Below are 22,734 nucleotides of genomic sequence, written 5' to 3'. Positions count from 1 at the left end.
AGGAAAGGAAGATGGAGGAAAAGACATGGAAGCTGACATCAAATGACCTATTGTTGTCACAATTCTTTAGCTTCTAGGTATATCTAAGGTTGGAGCCCTCAAATCTACTGCTACTAGGAGACATTTAAAAATGCCAAATATGCAGTGGCAGGGCCTTGAGCAGGCAGCTGGGGAACACCTCAAAGTTGCAGTCTGGTCTTTGACTGAGGTAGTAAAAAAATTCTCCAACTGTAAGCAATATATGAGCAATATAGGAGTGACCCTACCTAAGAAAGACAAAACAGAGTGATATGCATTAATTAGAAGATGCATCTGGTTGGGATTCTGAACAGAAATTGTTACTATTACTGCAGGAAACCCATGTAGGAACTGGAATGTCAACCTCCACCCTCCAAATTTAGAAAATGCAGATTTCCTGGTATCTGATATCTCTGATATCTTAAATCTCTGGATTTAAGGAAGGAAGAGGGATGTTCAGAAGAAAAATGCTTTGAAAATTCAATGTTAAATTTTTATAATAATGTTTTTGCTCCTCCTTACCACAGTATTATCCTTGTGCACCAAAACAAAACACATTGTTGCAATTTAATTTGATAAGAAAAGGGAAATTCTGACTTCAGTATAGGGATGTTTGCTTCCAAAACATCAAACATCAAACGAAGAAACATTATCCCAAGGTGATTTATCTATTGCATATCAGATTTTTTTTTCATGGCAGTGAGAAAAGCAAGGCTTGTGAATTGGCATCGGTAGTTCAAACATCTCCAGAAGGCACAGAAAGCGACCCAAGAACCAAAAAAAGAAGATATTAAAGAAATCAATTGAAGGTCATATGGCATCTTGAGTCTCCTAACTGATAACCCACTTTATGATAGGAAATCCCATGGAAATATTAATGTTATTCAGATATGATTCTGCTGCAAATCCTCCCATTTTTCTCTTTCCTTATTCTATCCAATCATGTACTTCCTCAGTTTTAACAGAAGAGCAAAACAGAAGAAAGAAAACCCCCACAGCAACAGTTGTGAAGATATATTGAATTCGCCAGGGTACCAGGCAGAGAGAAAACTCATTCTGTACCTTAATAAAGCCATTCTCAAGCTGCGGTGGCTCTCCACAGGACACTGGGTGGCATGTGGGCAGACTGCCACTCCAGTTGCCAGTGGCCTCACAGGTCCGCTTCTTCTCTCCCTTGATGTAGAAGCCCTTGTTGCAGCTGTAAGCCACCACTGCTCCAAAGCTGTAGTTGGACCCACTGGCATAGCCATTGCTAATGTGGGGAGGCTCTCCGCAGCGAACAGGGATGCACTGGATGCTCAGAGGAGAAGGATTCCACTGGCCCCCCCGAAGGCATTCGATCTTGGCCGAAGTGTTCAGAACAAAGCCTTCCATGCACTTGAAGCTCACAACAGAGCCAGCTGCAAACTTGGCTTTACTAATGGACTCCAGGATGCTGTATGAGACGGTGGATGGCTTTTCACAGAAATCAGCTATGCAGTGGGGCATGTCCCTGCCCTCTGGAGGCACCCACTTCCCTTCTGCATTGCAAAGCAGCTGAGAGTTATCAGCCAGGCTGTAACCATCCAAGCAGAAGTAATAAGCTATATCACCAAAGAGGCGGTGGCCACTCTCTGGTGATGCATTTTCCACATGGGGTGGCTCATCACAGGATACTGCCAGGCACTGCTGGTGGCTCACGCTCCACTTGCCGCTGGCTAAGCACTCTATGGTTTCAGGGCCAACTAATGTGTAACTGTGGATAAGGAAACCACATAGGAAGTCAAAAACACAAGCACTGTCAAACTCTACCTAAGGTTTACTGAAGCCCTTGCAGTATGAGCCTGTTTGCTAGAACTCCAGAAGAACAGGATCCTTTAAAAAAAAATTATAATCAACTTCAAAAGGAAAATCTTAAAGCCTATGTGGTGAGGTATCACAATGGTGGGCATCCTAGCACACCTTGTGCATATTGCCTCTCTCTCATCTGTCCATCCAATAACCATTTCTGAACTTCCATTTTCGCTCAAACTACTACAACAAACCTAGTGTCATTGTAGTATACTATGACGTTCCATGCAATCCTCAAGGAAATGATCCCACTCAGAAACTATTCCTGTTTAGCAAAACTGATTGGAAAAGAAAGAGATGAAAAGCCCAGGAAGGCCTTTTGTGTTTCTGTATTAGCCTTATCAATCTATTTTCACACTTGCAAGCAAAGTGAAACCTCTGAGTTACCCAGAGATGCTCTTACCAATAATGCATATAGCAATTTTAAAATAACTTCTTCCTAAAAACTCACTGTTAAAAAATATTAGAAAGCCAATAAAAAAATTAATGCTGTCTGGAAAAAGCACAGTGAAAAGGTTTACAATAAAATTCTACCACATGAATACTGTCAGTGTAGCTGTAATTCTCCAGTCTGTCTCTGGGATGCACGGTCAGGCATCAATCCATGCAGCTCATCCTCCCACTTAAACCCCTGCTGCTTAAATATGCAACAGGCAATAGTCTATTCACAGTACTTTTGACTGTTTTCTTAATTTTTTCCTCTGTGGTGAGCTCTCACAAAAAGCAAAGAAGCAGTAACTGCTGCAAAGACTCTAGTGACTTTCTAACTGCAGGCTGTGCAGATTTTGAAGTAACATCTGTAAAACTGTTTTGTCTTGTTTGCAGGATTTGTTTTCAAGGCCTCAGACTGGACCCCAGAAAAAGAGCCTATTATGTGCCCATGTTTAACATGATCCACTGTCACAGACAGTTAAATGTTGCTATTCTATCCTATCCTATCCAAAATGCTCACACAGGAAGGAGAAACAACTTTTAAAATCGTAATACCATCAGGAAAACATAATAAGGATGCTTTGCTTCAATTATATTTCAAATAACACTGCAAACCCAATTTATAAGAAAAATACTGGCTTGTCAATTTACCTTTTCACACCAAGAAGAAACAGAAAATCCTCCAGCTGCTTTGGACCTAAGCTGGCAAAAGCTCTGCCTACCCACTCTGCCTTTTAGACAGAACAGTTCCAATAAATTTTATGGAACTGCTCACAGGCTGTAAAGATTACCATGCACAAAGGTTCTTGCAGGATCAGAGTCCAGCATTATACTTTCATGTTTGATATCATCAAAACTGAGCCTCCTCTTTGATGAAATAGTCTGAAATGTTTTCTACACAGAGTAGGTAAGAATAAATTTAAAATAATGTATGTCAATTAACAAAGAGTCTTACTTTTAAGGAAATAGAATTTAGAACACCATAACAGACAGTTGTTAAACTGCACCAAGAACATTCTTATACCCTGATGAGACATAAAGAATTTTCTATGATTGGAGCCTTGAGTTTAACACAGAAGTACTGGCTCTGTAGTAACTCCAAGGAAAAGGGTTTCCTATTGAATTGTGCTACCATTTCCCCTGATTCCTCTCTATTCTTCTCTTCCTGAGTGTGTTCAGTTCCCCTGAAACTACTTCAAGAAATATTTGTGTCTCATACTAACCTGACAACCCACCAAAAAATTTCCATTGCATTTAACTTCCAAAAAGTTAAGACAGAAGTAGTGAAAATTAATTAGTGTGCAGTTACAAAGGACTTGTGAAACAGTGCACCAGCTTTACTCAACCTAAATGTTAATCCAGTAGTGCTAATCTACATACCCTTCCTTACACGTGTAAGTGACTGTGTTTCCAAAAGTAAAGTTATCTCCACTGATGACTGCATCTTTGATGGCAGGAGGGGATCCACAAGACACAACGTTGCAAGCTGGTGGTGTGCTGTTCCAGTTCCCTGAAGATGCACAGATGAGTACAGAAGGTCCCTGAAGGCTGAGACACAAAGATCATTATTAAGGCTGTCATTTCATTCCAGGTGAAGGATGGAGAGTGAAAGAGCTGCTTTGCTTTCTGGCCCCAGTGAAGCTAAGGAGTCTTTCTCACTGACTTCAGTAGAGGCCAGAATCTCACCCTTTGTTCATGGAAAAATACTCTGATGCTATCAAAAAAAAGCTGGTCTTCACATCACTTTGATGAGCAAACTGGTGGATTTCATGTGGAGCCTTAATCCAAATCCTGTGCTCTGCACAGACACACACAATTGCTGCTGTAGCTTTGCCCATCTTTGGGCACTAAAGAAATAAATATTTGTTTAAGCTTAAAAATTTACTTGTATGCCATCAACAACATGCCAGTCTTGGGACTTGCAACTAGCCTCTGCCTGAGACCTGATTCACTCAAGGACTATCTTCATCCAGGACACTGAAGGAAATGGTCTAGTTCAAGTTTGCTTACAAAAAGGCATTCAGTTCCTCCAGGAGGTAAAGGATTTTGTGTTAGTGAATGGCCACACACATTTGAAGTCAATGGTATTTTTTGGTTTACATAGCTGAGGAAACAAGATTTGTTCAGAGGGTGTGACTTGGATGTCTGAACAGAGAGTGCAACACCTCCTTGAGATGCCCTGGGTGAAACCCCTTGTGTCCAGCTGCTATCTCAGCTGTCTGTGGGTTCCCTGTAGGGCTTACATTGTATCTGAGAGCCCTACACAGGAGTGTCCGATTCCCTACAATTTGGGCTCAAATGGTATTAGACCCCCATGTTTAGCTGACTGAAATAAGTTAATGGAAAAGAACACTGACCTGTAATGCTTTTACAAATTTGGCACAGGGAAGTAGGGCTTTGCCTACCTGTGGCAATATGTTTAAGTCTAAAAACACCTAAGAAGTGCTTGAAGGAGGAGACTGGGTCCAGGAATAAAACATAAGATGGACACTTTGAGGGGGCTTCCTCTTGAGTGGTAACCACAGGAGAGACATATCACTCACCAAGCTATGGTAGACAGGTAAAGACAAAGAGTCAAAACTGATGTGGTATTTGCTGCCTATATGTCCAGAAGTCCACAGTCAAAAAACTCACAGATATTGGTAAAAACACTGCCTGGTTTAGTGGGGTACAGATAAGCCCACAATGTGAGTCTGTGACTTAACACTGAACTGCAGCTGAGGTGTCCATCTGTAGTAACATAATTAAAACACTCAACACATGAACATACCTCACCTACCTGCCTGCATCTGGACAAGGAAATGATTGCAGCAGGAAACTGTAGAAAAAAATCATCCCTAAACAGGTACATATGGGACCACTTATGTCAGAGTATATCTGCTAGAGGTACAAGCAGATATCAGGGAGGCAGAAACCTTCATGTACAGCTACATCCTTGGATATAGCATTAATGTGTTAATTTTTAATAGCAGCATGTTAAAAATGTGTTTGCAGTATAATTGCTTACAAATGTAAAACAGAACAAAGCCTTAGAGTAAATTACTAGTACAAAGAGTTCAAGGAGTAAATTATTAACTTCCAGTAAGTTCCTTCACGAAAGGTGCTGTAAAGTAATAGCAAAAACAACATGAACTGCAGTTGTAGAGGTATAATGATCTTTAAAGACAAATGAGATCTTTCATAAATAATGAAGACTATTTTTCTGAATATTCAAAATATTTTTATAAGTTTGATGGTAAAATGAAATCATTACATACATATATAGCAAATCCTGAGTGACTTTTCTGAGTAGCTCCAGTTCAGGATAAAATACAGAAAGAACCCTCAAGGTGTAAAGAAGTCTTTTGCAATTCTGTTTTAGTATTTTATCATTCTGAGCAATGATCCCAGCTTTGTCTCTGTCAGATATAAGTCAGACCTGACAAGCTTGCCACCTGCATTTGGCATTTACCTATATCCATTGTCACAGCTGTATGATACAGAAGAAAGGTAGGCTGTGCCACTGAGTGTGTATTTTCCATTGCTGATATCCTGTGGGCTAGGGCACGTCACCATTTCACAGGAGGGAGGACCATGATTCCAAATGCCACTAGCAAGGCACAGAATTTCCTTTTCACCCACTAAGTTGTATCCATCATTGCATCTGCATTAGAAGAAAAGAAGTGCTGTCAAACACAGAGCCCTTCACACACAACATAATCAGCCATCCCTTTTTTCTTATCATCCACACCTGCATAAACAATCTTTTTTTTTTGGGAATAGTGAAATAGTACTGGAGAAAACATGCAGCTCTGCTATTTAACAGCCACTCTATAACCAAATCTCTTTCCATTATTTTAATCCCATCTTGCTCCTCTCCTTCATTTCAACCAATCTCTCAATTCAGCCATACTCTTATTTGCGGCCAGATTGTCAATCATTTATTAATACAGCACTTCAAACATACTGAATTCCTACCTGTACACCACCTTATTATGGTATGTAAAATTTGAGCCAAAAATGGCACTGTTCTCTGGAATAACTGGAGCACCACAGGATATAGCTTTAAAAAGACAGGAATACAAGAGAGGTTGATATAACACAAACAAAAATGAACAGAAAATTAGGATTTGCTTTGTTTTCTCTGAAAAGATTTGAAGAAGTATAAAGCCCTATGTAACAATGAGTTATTGACTAATCTGTAAATGACATTTAGAACTCTTTATCTGAATTCACCTTACTGAGAAACTGAGCTAATTGGAAGTAAGTAGTTATAACCACTCTACAAACCACATTCTATCAAGAGGACCCTATATCTACCTCTCTCTGTGGACAAAGTAATTATTTTTTTGCTCAATCTTTGTCAACTCTTCACTTCTCCTATTGCTTCACTTCATTTGTTCTGGATTTCTAAAGGAACAATTTCTGCTATTATATCATGACTATGTGTACGTGCATCAGCCTGTCCTTTCTGGTTGCTTTTTATCCACTGAGACACAGCCAACGGTCTTTAAGTCATTAATTCCTTGAAAATGGAAGGCTGGGTGGAGAAGAATTAGAAGAACACTTCTAGTGCTTGCATTAGACTGAGTCAATACCTCTGACGCACTGGATAATCTGTGTAAGAGAGTACCACTGCAAATATGACAACTGTGCTTACGTCTTAAGAAAACAAAGACTTCAACACTGAGATCCAGATCTGCTAGGACAGGGTTTCATAAGCTGCCATGGTCTCTAAAGGCTCTTCACTGTTACTTTGCCTGTTCCATCTCTCTAACGTTAAAGTCACATTTCAGCATGCATTCTCCCCAGGAACCACACCTTCACAGTAGGGTACTGGGTGGCTCCACTCTCCGGACTCCATGCAAGTAAGTTTCATTTCTCCTGTCAGCTGGAACCCTTCTTCGCAGGAAAATGTTACTTGACTGCCAACACTGTAAGTATCCCCATATAAATGGCCATGCTCTGGATTTCCCGGATTATGGCATTTCACGGGTTCTGAGGAGGAAGAGGGAAACTACGAATAATATAATTAAGTGTCAGGTTTTATGAAAAAGTTGCAGGAGACGTCCTTGGAAGCTTGCTGAAAGTAGGAAGGCAAAGCACATGGAAAACACTCATAAGTAGTTTACAGCCTTTTCTGTTTTATATGTAAGTGACAGACACTGAAGACTCATGCAAGTAAGCTAATCTTGACATGGAAGAGCCCTCTGTAACTGCGTTTACATTCCTTGTCAGAAGCAAACACATCTTACAGTCATTTCTCCCCCTGTGAGGGAAAGCTCATTCCAGCATATCCATCCCTGAACATGAAAACAGCCCAGCTACCATTTATCCCAACCTATGCCACTGTCTTGTCATCTTCATCCAAAGCTACCTTGTTTAATGTTTCCACAGGCAGCTCTAGCCCCACTAAGAAGCCTGTTTTAAAATATTTCCTCACTGCACAGCTCTGCTCTGAGAAATGAAACACTGTGACCTTCCCAGGTCTCGTGCTCCATGTGCAATTAGGTTTTTGCATCTGTGTATGTCTTGGAGCAGCATCCCAATGACAGCTGTACCCATATGGAGAGGTGAGTTTTCAAGACTCCAAAGGAGACACTTTATCACAGCCTCATCCAGACTAAGCTGACCTGGAGATGAAAGCATGCCTGTCCTAGATACCAATTACTGTCTGGCAACTGGAAGGCAGGATACTGGTCTATAAAGGATCCTGGAAAGGCTAGCCAGATGTTTTTCTTTCCCATACCTGCACATTTTTTACCATCTCCTGTGTAAGGAGGGATGCAAGTGCAAACATAGGATCCATTTGTATTGAGACAAGATGCATGCTCATCACAGTCTGATCCAACAGCGCATTCATCAACATCTGCAAAAAACAAAACAAACCCACAAAACCCATGTTTCTACTGTGTTATTTGTAGCAAGCATTTGCTTTAAGTTTCTGTCTTACTGTCAAGAGGAATTACTTTAACTAGCATAATTAAAAATCCTTTACTGCAACCACATTTTTGATCCATTGGTAAAAATACCTCATATTTTAACAAATATTTATAACTCACTGTAAAGTTTTATTTTAATTTTAATTATAATTTACTCGACAGTATTGCACAACCTGAGAAAACCAGAGATAAATATTATTAACTTTCAGAAACTACTTCCACATAAAAGTATCTGGTTTCCAAACTGCAAAACACATATTTTAATTATTGTTACTACTGGGCAGACACTCTGAGGAAGGATTTTTGCATTAAACTCTTGTTGGGAAATCGTCTATATCTCAACCTTTCTACTTATAAGACAGTAAAACAGTCAAGAAGACAAATACCCTCAAAATATTAGAACCCCATCTTTGATGAAGAGAATTAGACTAGGCCCAAGAATACCCTGCAGTTGCCAGAAAAGTTATAGTTAATTCAAAGTATAATAATATAATATAAATAATTATAATTAACTATTTATATGATAGTAGCAACTAAAAATCGCTATTGATAATTTATGATCAATGTAATTTGATACTATGGAGCAAAAAAATAAAAAACCCCTCATTCATCCATTTTATGAAGAATATTTCATAAAATCTTTTAATCTTGACAGTGAGGAAACATCTTTGGTATGAAAACAATGAGCCAAAATTGCAGAGTCAGTTTCAAAGTATCTAATTGAAAAGTGCTGGTATCAGGGATTATTCTCAGGAATTATTTTTTTTCTATATAAATGTGCTTGTTAAGAGAGGTAGAACAATTCTTCATCTAAATGCCCTGCTACAGGACACTTGTTGATCTAGGTATATCATGCAGACACACACTTTGAGTTCTTTGCCCATTTCCAGTAAAAAAGCAGTGGTTAAAAAAACAGGACATTTTGCAGAATTGGAGGGTTTATTTTTCACTGCTGAATGAGTCTGATCAGCATGAAAAGACCACAACACATTGAAAAGAAAAGGAGTTTATTTCTGATATGCAGCATGACAGCTGCACATCAATGCCAAAACAGTTGCCAATTACTCAAGTACCAGGAGAATGCAAAGTGCTACCACAGCAGAACTGGAATGACTGCTTCTTCTGTAATGTCCTGTTAGGCAAGGGAGTTCCAATGGGGTGGAAATACACTGTGAATCAAACCCTAAGAGAACAAAAGGAATGCTTCAGGGCATAGGTGTACCTGGTTTTGTTAGCACCTCCCTGAAGCATGAGTCAGAAAGGTAAATAGTGGGTCAGGGTGCCAAATCCACTCTTGTTTTAATTTTCCCATCACTCTGCCTTATGAGAGACAAGGCAAGCTGGAAGGTGGAGCACAGGCTTTTTCCTTCTGAACATTGTGACTCCTACTGCATAGAAGTTGAACTATTTGGACAGCCTTGAAGCACCAGTGCTGATGTTTGTAGATTCTGAAGGAGTGCTGCTGGACAGGATCACATGAAACCGGATGGATCCTACTCCAAAGTGAATTTTGAGAGAACTAAATGACTTTTGGCTTTTCTTTTGCTTGTCTTGAGTGAAAAAAATTATGTGCTATACCTACAAAGAATTAGGAGTCAAATCAAATGCAAATCTTGTCAGTTTTTTACTGTGCAACTCACATTTGAGGAATGGCTAAGATCCACTACAACCAGATGCAGAGATCCAAGTACAGCCAGGTAGCGGATTCCAGCAGGGAATCTCCAGCTGGAGACATGGCCCTGCAAGACCAGTGGCACCTAGTCCTCTGTACACAGTACAATGCCAGCCTGACACACCTTTCAGCTCCTGCCACTGCACCTGGCACATCAGACACAGGTGAGCAGCAAGTTACAGTGCAGCAACTGCATGAACTGAGTCCACAGGGGCACTCCCAGCCCTCTGAATGCTGCAGCTGCTTGCTGGCAGCCCTGTGTGACTCACCAAAAAACTCCCACAATGGAAAAAAGGCTCAGAGAACACGGCAGAGGTGATCTGACCATTAAGCTTAGGGACTAAGGAGACAGTAAGGTGGCCTTTCTTTTAGGTAGACATCAATTAACAGTTGAGTGGATCAACTGGCAGTGTGAATGCTTCTCCTTGAGTTCATTTAAGAGTGTGAATGTGTTCCTGAGTTAGCCAGACCAGCATGGAGGAGTGGAAATGAATACGTGGTTAACATGAGGTATAAATGCCAGACAACTACCAATGGGCTTGAGCTGTCCTGAACCCACACATTCATTCCCAGCTACTGGGGATGTGCAAAGTGGGGATGTTCACCACTATGGTGAACATATTATGGAGTTTGATAATGGGAAACACACTGGAATTGTGCCTAAACTGTGTATTAAAATTGCTGTGTATTAAAATTTACTTAACAGTGTATTAAAATTTACTTAACAAAACTAAGTAACTTGAATTTGTTTCTGGTGTGCTATGCAGTACATATTGTATCACTCTGCTGGATCAGAAATCCTGTGCAGCCTCTACTGTCCTTGAGTGAGTAAATGTGGCTACAATGTCTATGTGTGAAATATCTAAAATAACGTTGTTGGAGAGCATGGGACACTGACAGCATGCTGTTGAATAACAAAATGCACAGGTCAAAAGCACAGAATGCAAGGATTGCAGGACATGGAAGGAGAAAGGCTGGGAGAGGGATGTAAACATATAATTTTATATATGTTTGATAAATGTAGGATGTGGGGCATACAAAAGGGTGGACAGAAAAAGGTGACAGAATGTATTTTTTGTTTCACATAAGGCTGACCATGGTGTTAGGGATTAGGTGTCCCTTTTTTTTTTTGTGTTCTGGCTTGCCTGTGGAATTTTTACCCATGGCATTTCAGAAAAGTGAATATTTTGGATTATGACTCTGGGACTGTGGTTAGCACCCACAATTTCAGCATGAATGTCCACTCAAACCTAAGGGCACAGGAGAAGTGTAAGATTGTCAGTGCATGCAGTCTATGGCACATCTTACCAAGGCAAGATGGGGAAATGCTGTTCCAGCTTCCATTGTCCAGGCAGAGCATCCTGGAGTCACCCAACAAATAGTAGCCACTGTTACAGTGATAGGTAACAGTACTGCCAGCAAAAAAGTCCTCAGCTGAATAAAATCCATTTTCTAAAGTTGGAGGCACTCCACAACTGATTCCTGTAGCATGGGTGAAAAGAGGGCACAGGCATTAGCAGAGTAAACACAGATCATCTTCAGAATAATTCCACATGAGAGCCACTACTGCATATTTTCTCTCTGCAGCTGTATACAATCCCATTAGCAAGAGGGCCCAGTCCATTTCTGAAGTAGCTAATCAGTTCTGGGTCTAGTGGAGGGTCTTGTTTTCTGGATATTTCTCAATAACACTCTAAGCAGGACTCTCCAGCTTCTGCTAAGAAAATTTTGCTAGCTCTGGAGGAGACATCTGTGGCTGAGATCTGAGTAAATGCCCTTCAGTCACAGAACACTCTGATAAGAAATGATCCTTGCTGAATTATAAAGTTTGCCTTGCTGGAGGTTGTTATTTCCCTTTGCTGAAAAGCAAGCTCAGTATTGTTTAACACTGCAAAAGCAGCCAACAGAGACTGCTAAGAGTTACAGTACAGGCCTGAGACAAGGGAGTGCATGAAAGATACAGAGATTGGAACTGACCTCACATACAACCCTGGGTGTCTCTTAGATTGACTACAATAAATAAACCCATCTGATCCCAGTTGTGCCAGCAGAAGGCATCCCTGTACCTGCCTACCAGGGGTTTTTATTTATTCTAGCAGAGTTGCTTCTATGCATCTTTATCTCAATCAAAAAGACTTGAACTTATTATTACAGCTACACAGCTCACCTTTGTAGCTTACATGGGTTATAGCAAGTCCTGGTCCCCTAGCTGTGTGCAGGGATTGCTCGACAAGAATTTAAAGCCTGTAGTAATGGAAGCCAAGTACTCGCTGTAAAGGAATAGAGCTGGAGAGCCTGTAATGAAGACAAGCTCTCAGGCATCTGTGGCTTTGGGGGTATTTAGCACCAGGAAGAGGAAAAGTATCCTGGTGGGTGAAGACAGTGATTACTAACAGAATTCTGGTGGTTTGCTAGTGATCACACACCAAGAAATTGCAAAGCTGTCTCTGCCAGTGAACTTTCCTTCTGCCCAGCAGGACTTGCTTTTGGGTAAATCCTCATGGACATGCTGTTCTGTACACAAAAGATGAGATGGACTTTTGCTACAAACAACTGAATGAAGAGTAAGGCATTAAAATCTAGATAAAACTATTTAAAAGGTATTTATAAAAAATTAGATTATCTTCTCCAAACTACATATAAATTCTAGGATTGTGCAATATTTACTTCTGGACCTAATTTACTAGCCTGCTGAAATGAAAAATGTAATCAGCTCCAACACAAGCAACTGCTGTCGTATGTGCAGTCACAACAGAGGAGGACCAAAGGAAAGGAGAAAGCAGGAGCAGGAATCATAGAATCAAAAGAAACTTGGCAGCCTGAATGCATACAGCTCAGAGTCTTTGAAGAAATCCTGTAAGTCTTGGAGCACTTCCAAGTCCTAACAGAAATATCTGCTTCCTTTAAAGAAATTAGTTCATAACTTAAGTCTAGGCTTCTACTTCAAACCAGACATTCTCAGTGACATCTAGAAATCACAGAGATATTCTAGCATTTCCTGTGCATCTTCCACACTCCTGATGCCACTGGGGAGGAAAGTACCAGATTGCTGATCCAAATGGACCAATTTCTCTAACACCCATGGGTGTTAGAAACTGACTGAAAAACAACCTGATCATGATACAGTTTCTGCTCAGCAAAACATGAATTTAGTTTTAAGCATATATGTAACATGGTGCTGTAACATGGATGGATTAAAGTGAATGAGAGTTGCAAAAAAAACCCAGGCCATGAATAGTGATAGGATCCCAATAAACACTTGGGTTTCCTAATCCTGCCAGCCCACTGAGACAACTCACTTTCACAGCGGGGAAAAGGCCGGGTCCACTGTCCCAGGTTAAGGCAGTGTTGAACAGAGTTTCCCACTATCTGGAATCCTGGGTCACAGGAAAGGCTCACTTTTGACCCTGGCTTTAGATCAGCAGAAGAGGCCCGCAGATGAGGTATGGATCCTTGCAAAGATGGACAATCTGTGGACAAAATATATGCATACAGTAAGAAGTACAGTTATGTGCTGAAATGAATAAATTGGTTATGTGATTTTTTGAACCCATATAAGTTTATCCAGGAAAAAGCTTTCAGAAATGTTATGCATGCTACATCCCATTTGGGCCCAAAGGGTTTTGAGAATCATCAACATATAAAAACAGAAAAGGAATCTACAGAAAAAGCAGCAAGGAGGCAGCAGGTATTTGAATACCATATAAGTATTCTTAGAATAGAAGAATATTTGTTTTGGTTTTTTTTTTTTTTTTATCCAGTACCATCTTCACTCTTTTCCCATCTCAATTCAGGAAGCAATAAATTTTTGTCAGAGATTTCAATGAACTTTTGTTACAAAACCCTGGAATTTGAAGAATGAAGGACTGCATGTTCTAACTGCCAAATTATCAAAATAATTTATTCAAGGTTAGTAGCGCAAAGGTTGAAAGCTAGCTAGTTGACTCCATAAAAGAGTCTTACAGTATTGTTCAGAAAAAAAAAAGGGTTCTAGGAAGTAAAGTTCTAACCAGCACAAAATATACTCTTGTAATCTATCTTCACTCTTCCAACAACTCCTGGCAGGAAATCTGGCCAGGCTAGTACATTTCCTTTTTGCAGTTCTTCTGGACAGGATGTAGCCAGAGATTCTACCTATAGATTTAAAACAGTTGGTTAGGTGATGTTTAAGGACAATGTAGGAAAAGAATATTAAAAAAAAAAAATAATATTCCCTTCATGCGTGCATGCAACACTAGTACATGATCCTTGAGGGAGTAATGCTCATCCTTTCTAGCACAAGAGGTTCCTGGCTGAAGTACTTATTATTCTGCTCTTATACGCCGTCTAGCTATGGACAGTTCGTGCTGAGTCACTACCTGAAGGACAACTTGACATACAAACAAGGTATTGAACACAGTTCTTGAGACACAATTGCATTTGTGAGTGTACAAGAAAAACACATCTACGTCACAGAAAAAGACAGTAATGAGGATGCAACCTGAAGAGAACACTTATCTATTTGCAGAAAATGTCAAATAGGAGCCAAAAGGAACTTAATGTTAAAGATCTGTATTCTGAAAACTGCTAGCACTGCACCACATATAAGGGACAGAAACACAAAAAGAAGCAATTACTACTAGGCAATTAGTTGTTTCCAGAACACAAGTTTTATGAACTGAATAAACTAGAATCTCTAAAACACTGTAGGCCCAATTAGGCAGGACAGGGACATAACTAATGGAGTATAGAAACAGGAGCCATGTAGGCCAGCTAAGCACAGGAGGAACAAAGGAACACACTATTAGACCAAGAGCAGGTTGGTATCTTGAGAGAAGATTTGGTCATATGTCTCTGATAGAAAAGTTTGCTCAGATAAGTGATTGCCTTCTGTCACGTTTACAGTGGGTGAAGTCAACTACCAAGAATAATGTTCTACTGTGTCTATACTTGTGGGAAGGAAAGGTACATCATGAACTTCGGAGTGATTTGTTCTCATATTGTCCCTGCTCTGAACTCATAGAGGCAGATTGGACTTTTCTAGAGCCAGTATAGCTGGAGAAGAAACTGAAGTTCTCTGTTTATTCTGAGGCCATTTCAAAGTTCTCATTTCTGCAGTCTGTGCCAATGGAAACTGCTTAGACCAAAGGCTGCAAACAAATTGCAAGGAATCTGCATTAAAGTATTTCCAGTGTGGGAAAAAGAAGTTTGGGAATCAGCCTTTTCAAGCCATATGATGGAGACTGGAGGGCCAGAAAGGACCACTTATTCCCTACTCATATTTCTGTTGCCATCTATTCAACAACAAAACTACTAGAATGATAATTTACCTGTATCAAATAAATGTGCAAGTGAATAAGCAACTAAAGCATGCAATGAAAAATCTTAAAGACTAGATTCCACCTTCCTTTATTCACTAGGCAACATATTCTGTCATGCTGCTTTCTTTTATGGCTGAGAATAGAAAGGTAAGACTTAATGAATAGTTCCAGCTGGCCAGAACAAACCTAATGATAACGGATTACAATAGCACTTCCAATCTCTGAAATGAATGAGGTAAAAATTGTATAGGAAGCTTACTTGGCTCAGCTTCCTGTCTGGGGTCACATCTGTCTTTTCAGATGAGTAATATGGATACTGTAAATGAATGGCAAGATTTTCTTCCTTGTCCTACCTCTATTGCATCTGAAGCAAGTGGGAATTCAATCAGATCTGTCATTAAAGAGGGGCAACTACTGATAAAGTTTCAGAAAGTTGCACCTAAAACTTCACCAGTATGCCCTGTAAAATCACATGTACACTTATCAGCTTCAAAACTGCTAGTGAAGAAAAACTTGAAGATCTGATTTGGCAGTGCAACAGTTGGTGACCCTAAAAGCCAAGAAAAGTAGCAGATGGTTGGGTAGGTTTTAGGATGGATGGTTTAGGTTTAAAACTTTAAACCTATCAGAGAAGCAAAGTAGTAAAAAACCAGAGAAATAAACAGAGGAGATGTTTGGATGCTGGAAGCAAAGGTTCTGCTTTACCTTTTTTTTTTTGTTCATGTTATTATTTCTTATTTGGATCATGGATAACAAACAGCTATAAACCACCAATTAGTGACACAACTTTAAGAAAAATCAGAAGAGCAAAACCTTCTAATCCAAAGATTTTCTCCCAGAGAAATACCTCTAACTTCAAACATTTTTCTTTGTTGTTCAAGTGTTATCAACAGTTTAACACTTCTGACCTTCTGACCTTCAAAACTGAAAAACTAAGGTGCAGGAAGTGGTAATGGAGCACTGTCATCACATTTGCAGATAATATCAAGCTGGTGATAGTATCACCCGTCAGTGTGCTCAAGGACAGAGTTACATCCATAGGCATCTTGACAGGCTGGAGTAAAGGGCCAACCCAGACTTCAAAAAATCAAGAAGGAAAAGTGAGAAGGAAAAAACTTCTGGACAATATAGGTGAGGAAAGCCAAGAGCAGGAGCAGCTCTGTGGAAAAGAACTTAGGGACTCTGGCAGCTAGTGACATGAATACTGGCCAGCTGTGCACTGAGCAAACAGTGAGGACCAACAGCATCCTTGGCAGTGTAAATAGGGTTACCATCAGGAAACCAAGTGATTATTCTTTCTCAGTGCTTATTAGGTCACATCTGGAGTACTGCATTCCATTCCGGATTATTCACAGCAAGAAAGACATTGACAAGCTGGAGCAGGTTCAGGGATGGGATGGGATGGATTTGCCCTGGGAGGAGAGCTTGGTTCAGCATAGAGCAGAAACAGCTATGGGGACACCTCTCAGCAGCCCTGTGTGTATGGGGAGATGATCAGGTACACAGAGTCAGGCTTGTACAGCAGCACATGGTGGAAGACACAACTAGTAGTCATAAATGGAACTGGGGGGTCCCAACTAGGCACACAGAAACAAATTCCAGTCTGGGGATAACTGAGCACTGAAGCTTGTCTCCCAGAAAAGTTGATGGAACACTGTCCTTGCAGACATCTTTCAATCTTTATAAATTTTTAACTCAATGGAAGTTTGGTGCTGCCAAGCTTTTATTTTAGGTACCTGATTAGGTGTAACTCAGCATTCAGTTATCCAGCCCTTTCAGACTTTCTGAAACTATATAGCTCACATTTTTCAGTGTCTAATGCATTGACAGAAATTCTGATGTCTCCTCTCTGAAGTTTTAACAGCAGAATGAGGAAACTGTGGTAGTGTTGTAAAGCAAGCACTTAGCTTGTTTCATTGCATTTCTGTCTCTTTTAGAGTACTGTTCATTTTAATGCATGATTTCCTTTCTGTTTCAAAGCCACACACTACAGAAAGGCTCAATCAAAATAGAAGGTGACTCAGTGTTGATTTCACCAGACTTAGTTTTGCTTAAAGCTACTTTACTAACTACACTAAGCTTATTACCCTAAGCCAGAGCTCCACCTGGTCCCCACTGACTTCTGTGGGAGTAGGGGTCTACCCAATATGCTAACCTAGAATGCCTTCTCAAATGTTCATCCTATGTTCAGAGCCCTCTGCTCTAACACTGCATTAAGGACTTACCTGCTGTGGAGAAAGTACATGATCCCAAATGTTGAGCTGGCTGATGGAGCCCACAAAAGATTCAGCTGGGTTGAATCCTTCTCCTTTTTGATCTTGCTCTTGTCCCAGCACAAGTGCACCACCACCTAAACTCAGAATTTGAAGAAGGGTAAGAAACAAAGCCTTAGAGCAGGGATCCCGTAAGATCAAAAACTAAGCAAAACAAAAATTTTGCTGCCCTGTGTTACCAGGATTTTGCAGTGAAGGCCAGCCACCTTCAACACTCTCAGCAAAACCTTTGGCAATGTTATGTTAGACTGAGGTAGGTGAACATAGCAATTTGGAAGTGACTGTCAAATACATATGGGAGCAGAAATCACCTATGGCTGCTTCAGGAATGATACTGGCTCAAAGAGATCACTTGTAGGTCCATATTTAAAGCATAACAGACAGCAATGTAAAATGCAGTTTTGAGCAGGTGGAGCATATTTTACAATACTAACCTGCACTTCCTGCTTTAAACAAAAGCTTACAAAGTCCTACAGGTCAAATGTGATCCCATACCCTCACAAGCACACTGAGGGCACTCAATGCTCTGAGACATGGCACACCAGTTAAGTTTATTCTCCTTGACCAGTAACATGTGAACATGCATTTTCTGCATCATAGGGTATGTGGACAAGGTCAACAAGTAATGGAGATAGCACACTTCCACATGTCTTATCTCTAGAGAGAACTCCAGTTTAAGTGGGAAAGACAGGGGAAAACATAAGGATCATGGACTAAAATGCTTCAACACTGTATTTTTTATTTTAGTAAAATAGTCTTTTGAAATTCTGTGCAGATTTGGATGGTGGCAGTATGTAAACAGTATCAAAACAAAACCTCTTTGCAGCCAAGTAATACCAGGCTTTTCACAGCTCTTCAATCCTGAAGATAGTCCTTTTTATGCCCTCTGATATTACTCTACAGATGACTGATCACAGAAAACAATGAAATAACAAACCCCACCTTGTTAGGAAAGAATACAAACATTACATCAAATATATGACTGAAAAGAACAGGAAAAGGCTAAGTTAATCAACCCTAAACATATATATGTAAGGAAAATGCCAGATAACCTTTATTTTGTTGAGTGAGACCCTTACTCTCACAAAGCCATCCCAGAACCAACTCTGCACAGGTTCTTTTGTGGAATAAACTGTGTTGTCCATAAAACAAGTTACCTACCAATATACCCTAGAAATGTGCACTTTGTCTTCAGTGATGCTGAGTGAGGGGAGCTGCCCTCACAACAAAGAACAGCAAACATGAGCTTTTCAGAAATGCTGAAAACCTGAATTTATATTCTAAAAACACCTGAACGTTTTCTTGAATATTCTGCAATATAAACAGAATGAAGGCAACAGATGTGGTATAATATAAATAAAGCATACCAGGGATTTTTGATCCAACAGAAAGCCCGCTGCCTCCATCGGACAGTTTTCCATCGATGTACACCTTCCATGCCCCATCCGTGCACGTCCATGTCACGGCGATGTGATGCCAGTTACCATCGTTCACTGAGGGACAGTCTGTTATCTTCTCCTTCCCATTCACATAAAGCACCCAGCTGCATGGGAGGAAGACACAGACATACTCAGCTGCTTGAAGCTACTTTAAAAGCATGGTCTGTCCCCCATGACTCAAAGATATGTGATTTGACTGACAAGGTAACTGTATCACATGAGAAATCTGTCCTGAAAGATCATCCTACATGATATCTTTCTCCCAGAGGACTTGGAAGTTGGTTATCACATGCAAAACATGGTGAAATAAGCAACATGTTTTTGTAACAAAATATTAAGGATCAAGTCATGACTGCACAGTAGATTCCTCAATTTACCTGCTGAGTTAGGAGTCAGACTACAAATCATACTCTGCTTTAGTAAAAGTGCAAGTCATACTCTGTTTTAAAATCATGCCAGAAGTACTCTGAGTGCTGAGCTCCATTTGTTCCACCCATTGTCTCAATGAGCCATTTAGAAAAGATGTGAATGTAGTCCAGAAAAAAAATCATGTTGTCTAAATTCACTGCTCTCTTGCCATTACTCTTCTACAGAACAAAAAGTGATGGAAACAAAGCACCGAGAAAAACAAAACTAGGAGACAACTCTGTCAAGGGACAGATTTTTCTACCCCAAAGCAGGCAAAGCTTATATTTAAACTTCTGTTCTACACTTCCTTTATCAATCCAAGACATCTGTAAACTATAGAAAAGCAAAACTGTGATTTACCCATTGTAATCAGTCAGAAGAAATGCATTATCACTTCCATTCTCTACTGCATAAGAAATGGGAGTCCCGTAGTTTGTGGTATCAGTGGATCTCATCCAGAATGTACAGGTGATGTCACCAAGAGATGGTAAAACACCATCAAGCATGACATATCCATAGATACCAGAGACTTCAAAATCAAGATTGAAACCAGAGGACTGTTCTGCAACAAAGACAAAGAGTTTTCAGAACAATATTCCAACAAACATGGAAAGAGAATCCAATGAAATCTAAGTGAATGCAATAAAGTGGAATGCAGCCCATCTACAAATATTGTTCACTAAATGAAATAGGGGTTGAAAGAACTTCTGGCAGTCTAACATCAGCCAGAATATAGAGCTTTCCAAGGCTAGAATACATCATTTGAAGACAAATATCTGGAAAAGACGTTGGTTTATCTAGCAATGAACATGAACCTTTCTTCTCTACCCTCTATCACTGAAATGACATATCTGTCTACCATCCAACAACATAAAGATCTGGTTATAATCAGATGGTTCAATTTAATCAAGCTTTCAAGAAAATCCCCAAAACAACTCAAGATTTATACTGTCCTGGACTTACTGAAATACACTGCCCTGGCATGGGACAGCACTTCTGTGCTGCTGTTCAATGGACAGTGACATACTTTACAAGGATGCTACATGCAATGTTACCAAGTGGAGCTCTCCTGAAAGGTGGGTGTTAAATTCTGACATAGGATGGCAGGTGTAAATATCCTGCATGTCTTATGTCTTTGTGAAATAAGCATGGCTTCTGATTACCATTCAAATTACTTTATGATTTCAGGGGAGAGAGATTTGAGCATTGTGGCTCAAATGTCTCTAGTGTCCCCCAGGATGATGTGCTTTGGGTGTGACCCACACCACCTGACCATAGCAAACTTGATACCCTTCTGCCTGTAGGGAACTTGGACTTCTAAAGCTGAGACCACCTCTTACTAATCTCCAACCCTGTAATGCAAAGCCCTACACAAAATACGATAAACAGAAAGATCTACTTAGATACACAGGGCAAATGCAAATTAAAATTAAATAGACCTACTGGATATTAAGAAGATAAAATCATGCCTTAGAAAAGAGAAATGACAGAGACATGCTGTTACTTGTCTGCAATTACACTTATTAATCTTGCAGTAACACAGGTTTCACTCATCCTCTCACAGTCCCACCACCCTAGCTACTTTCTGGGGAAGCTGTATGAAATCAGCCCAGCCAGTGCACATTTTGCACAGAGACTTAGTCAAGCCACCTTTTTCTGAAACAGTCCTGTGTACCTGTTTCACACCTGCTGCCTGTAAAGCCAGGGGGACATTTACAAACGTACGAGTTCAAGGCATCCACACAGGTGGCTTGGTTTAAGCAGGGACTGGAGTCACAGTCATTGATGTTCACCTCACAGTTCAGTCCTGTGTACCCTGTCACACACAGACACCTACAGAGGAAGAGAAACACACTTCAAAGGTCACAGCCATCATAACAATTCTGGCTATGAGGCCAGATCAGCCAATGAGAACAGTATATAATAATGCTGAAGAAATCAACAGATGATATACTACAGAATTAATGGAGTTTTATTTTGTTTTGTCCCTCTTAAGCATGCTTGTATTCTATTAGCTGCATAATATCACTTCTAGGCAGGGACAACACAATATTTAAACTGCCTGCATCTCTTTACATGAAACTGTGAGACATAACCATTGTACTTTCATGAGTAAAACATACTTCTTACATACACAGAATTAAACATGAGAGGTATTCAACTTTTCAGACACCTTTATATATAAGGAAAACCAAGCCAGTACAGACGCCAAAACCTCTGATACTTGGAAAACCAAGGTGTTTGAAAGGCACCAAAACTTCTGGGCCTTTTGGGAGGGAAAGACTTACTAAACACAGATGTTAACAGCTGGCCCATCTACCTATACAGTTATCTAGGGTATGACACTTCTACTGTCATTTGTAGCTTCTGACCTGAGTTCAGTTACCCTAAATCATAAAATTAAATAGCTGGAAGTTTACACTGGGTTTTGTATTTTAACCTTTTTAGGCTCAATATGTACAGCTATCTCCATCTTTCCAAGCTATAGAAATGTAGTATTACCAGGTACATAATTGGTCATCGTGTATTATTCCAGTGGAAAGCAAGATAAGCCCCTGAAATTTGGGAAAATGGACATCTTCTGGAATATCAATATTAAAACCATGCAGTCCTACCATGCTTACATTTCAAACCCTGCATATTTCCTTTGCTGTTTTCCTTGGAACTTCTTAAGAGTCAAGTCAAGGATATATATTCTTGTCTTTTAAGATCTCCTTTAGTGTGCCTAAAGGGACCACTTATTTTGGATCTGCCAAAATATGCTTTCTGAAACTGAAGAAGGCTGAGGCACCTCAACATGTCTGACTTTCCACATTATATTACATTAATCATCTGTTTTTCACCTGAAGCTGTTGATACCATCTCTGCATGTAGCTCCATTCCTACAGGGTCTGCTGAGACACTCATCAATGTTTCTTTCACACAAGACACCAGTAAAACCTGGGAGACATTTGCAGGAGAAACTTCCAACTCGATCTTCACAAACAGCCCTATTAAGACATGGGTTTGAAAGGCATTCATTCATCTCCCTTTCACAGTGATCACCTGAGAATAAAAAAACCAAAAAAACAAAGTAACAGCTCTAGATTGAATTAACCTAAGAGAGAAGATTATTAACCCGTCTCTGTTTTTTAAAGGATGCAGCTGACCTTCTGAGAAAAAACAAACATCTGAGTAGCCATCTAGGTTTGGAATTCTCTCCATTAACACAGGTTAAGTAAACACAGAAGCATTATGGGAACCATCTTAACAGTTACAGAAATAACATGTAGCAAACTGTTGAATTTAAACATGACTAATTTGTAGTGAACCAGGAAATCACCTGAGAAACCATTCTGAGCAACTGATGAAAGGCTACTATAAAAGACACTTGGCTGAAACTCTAACTCTAGGGAGAGATGTGAAAGCCAGAAACACATGATTCTGTGATTTATGAGGTGA

The 22,734-nt window shown here is 40.0% G+C and overlaps 1 protein-coding gene across 1 annotated transcript in view; it reads right to left on the bottom strand.

Moving 5' to 3' along the window:
- The window catches only part of SVEP1 (sushi, von Willebrand factor type A, EGF and pentraxin domain containing 1), a 118,944-nt gene that overhangs the window by 27,892 nt on the left and 68,318 nt on the right, over positions 1–22,734 (bottom strand). The window contains exons 24-37 of the mRNA XM_015614961.3: positions 22,137–22,338; positions 20,969–21,126; positions 19,654–19,855; positions 18,814–18,989; positions 17,399–17,523; positions 13,884–14,007; positions 13,173–13,343; positions 11,182–11,355; positions 8,009–8,128; positions 7,081–7,257; positions 6,238–6,322; positions 5,732–5,923; positions 3,661–3,828; positions 1,081–1,753 (exon numbers count right to left, since the gene is read on the bottom strand). Coding sequence (XP_015470447.1) covers positions 1,081–1,753; positions 3,661–3,828; positions 5,732–5,923; positions 6,238–6,322; positions 7,081–7,257; positions 8,009–8,128; positions 11,182–11,355; positions 13,173–13,343; positions 13,884–14,007; positions 17,399–17,523; positions 18,814–18,989; positions 19,654–19,855; positions 20,969–21,126; positions 22,137–22,338 — 2,747 coding nt within the window. The remainder of the gene's footprint in view (positions 1–1,080; positions 1,754–3,660; positions 3,829–5,731; positions 5,924–6,237; positions 6,323–7,080; positions 7,258–8,008; positions 8,129–11,181; positions 11,356–13,172; positions 13,344–13,883; positions 14,008–17,398; positions 17,524–18,813; positions 18,990–19,653; positions 19,856–20,968; positions 21,127–22,136; positions 22,339–22,734) is intronic.

The sequence above is a fragment of the Parus major genome, chromosome Z (assembly GCF_001522545.3).
Source record: "Parus major isolate Abel chromosome Z, Parus_major1.1, whole genome shotgun sequence".
Lineage (NCBI taxonomy): Eukaryota > Metazoa > Chordata > Aves > Passeriformes > Paridae > Parus > Parus major.
The sequence above is the reverse complement of the archived record's forward strand: the minus strand, read 5'-3'. Positions and strand labels throughout refer to the sequence as shown.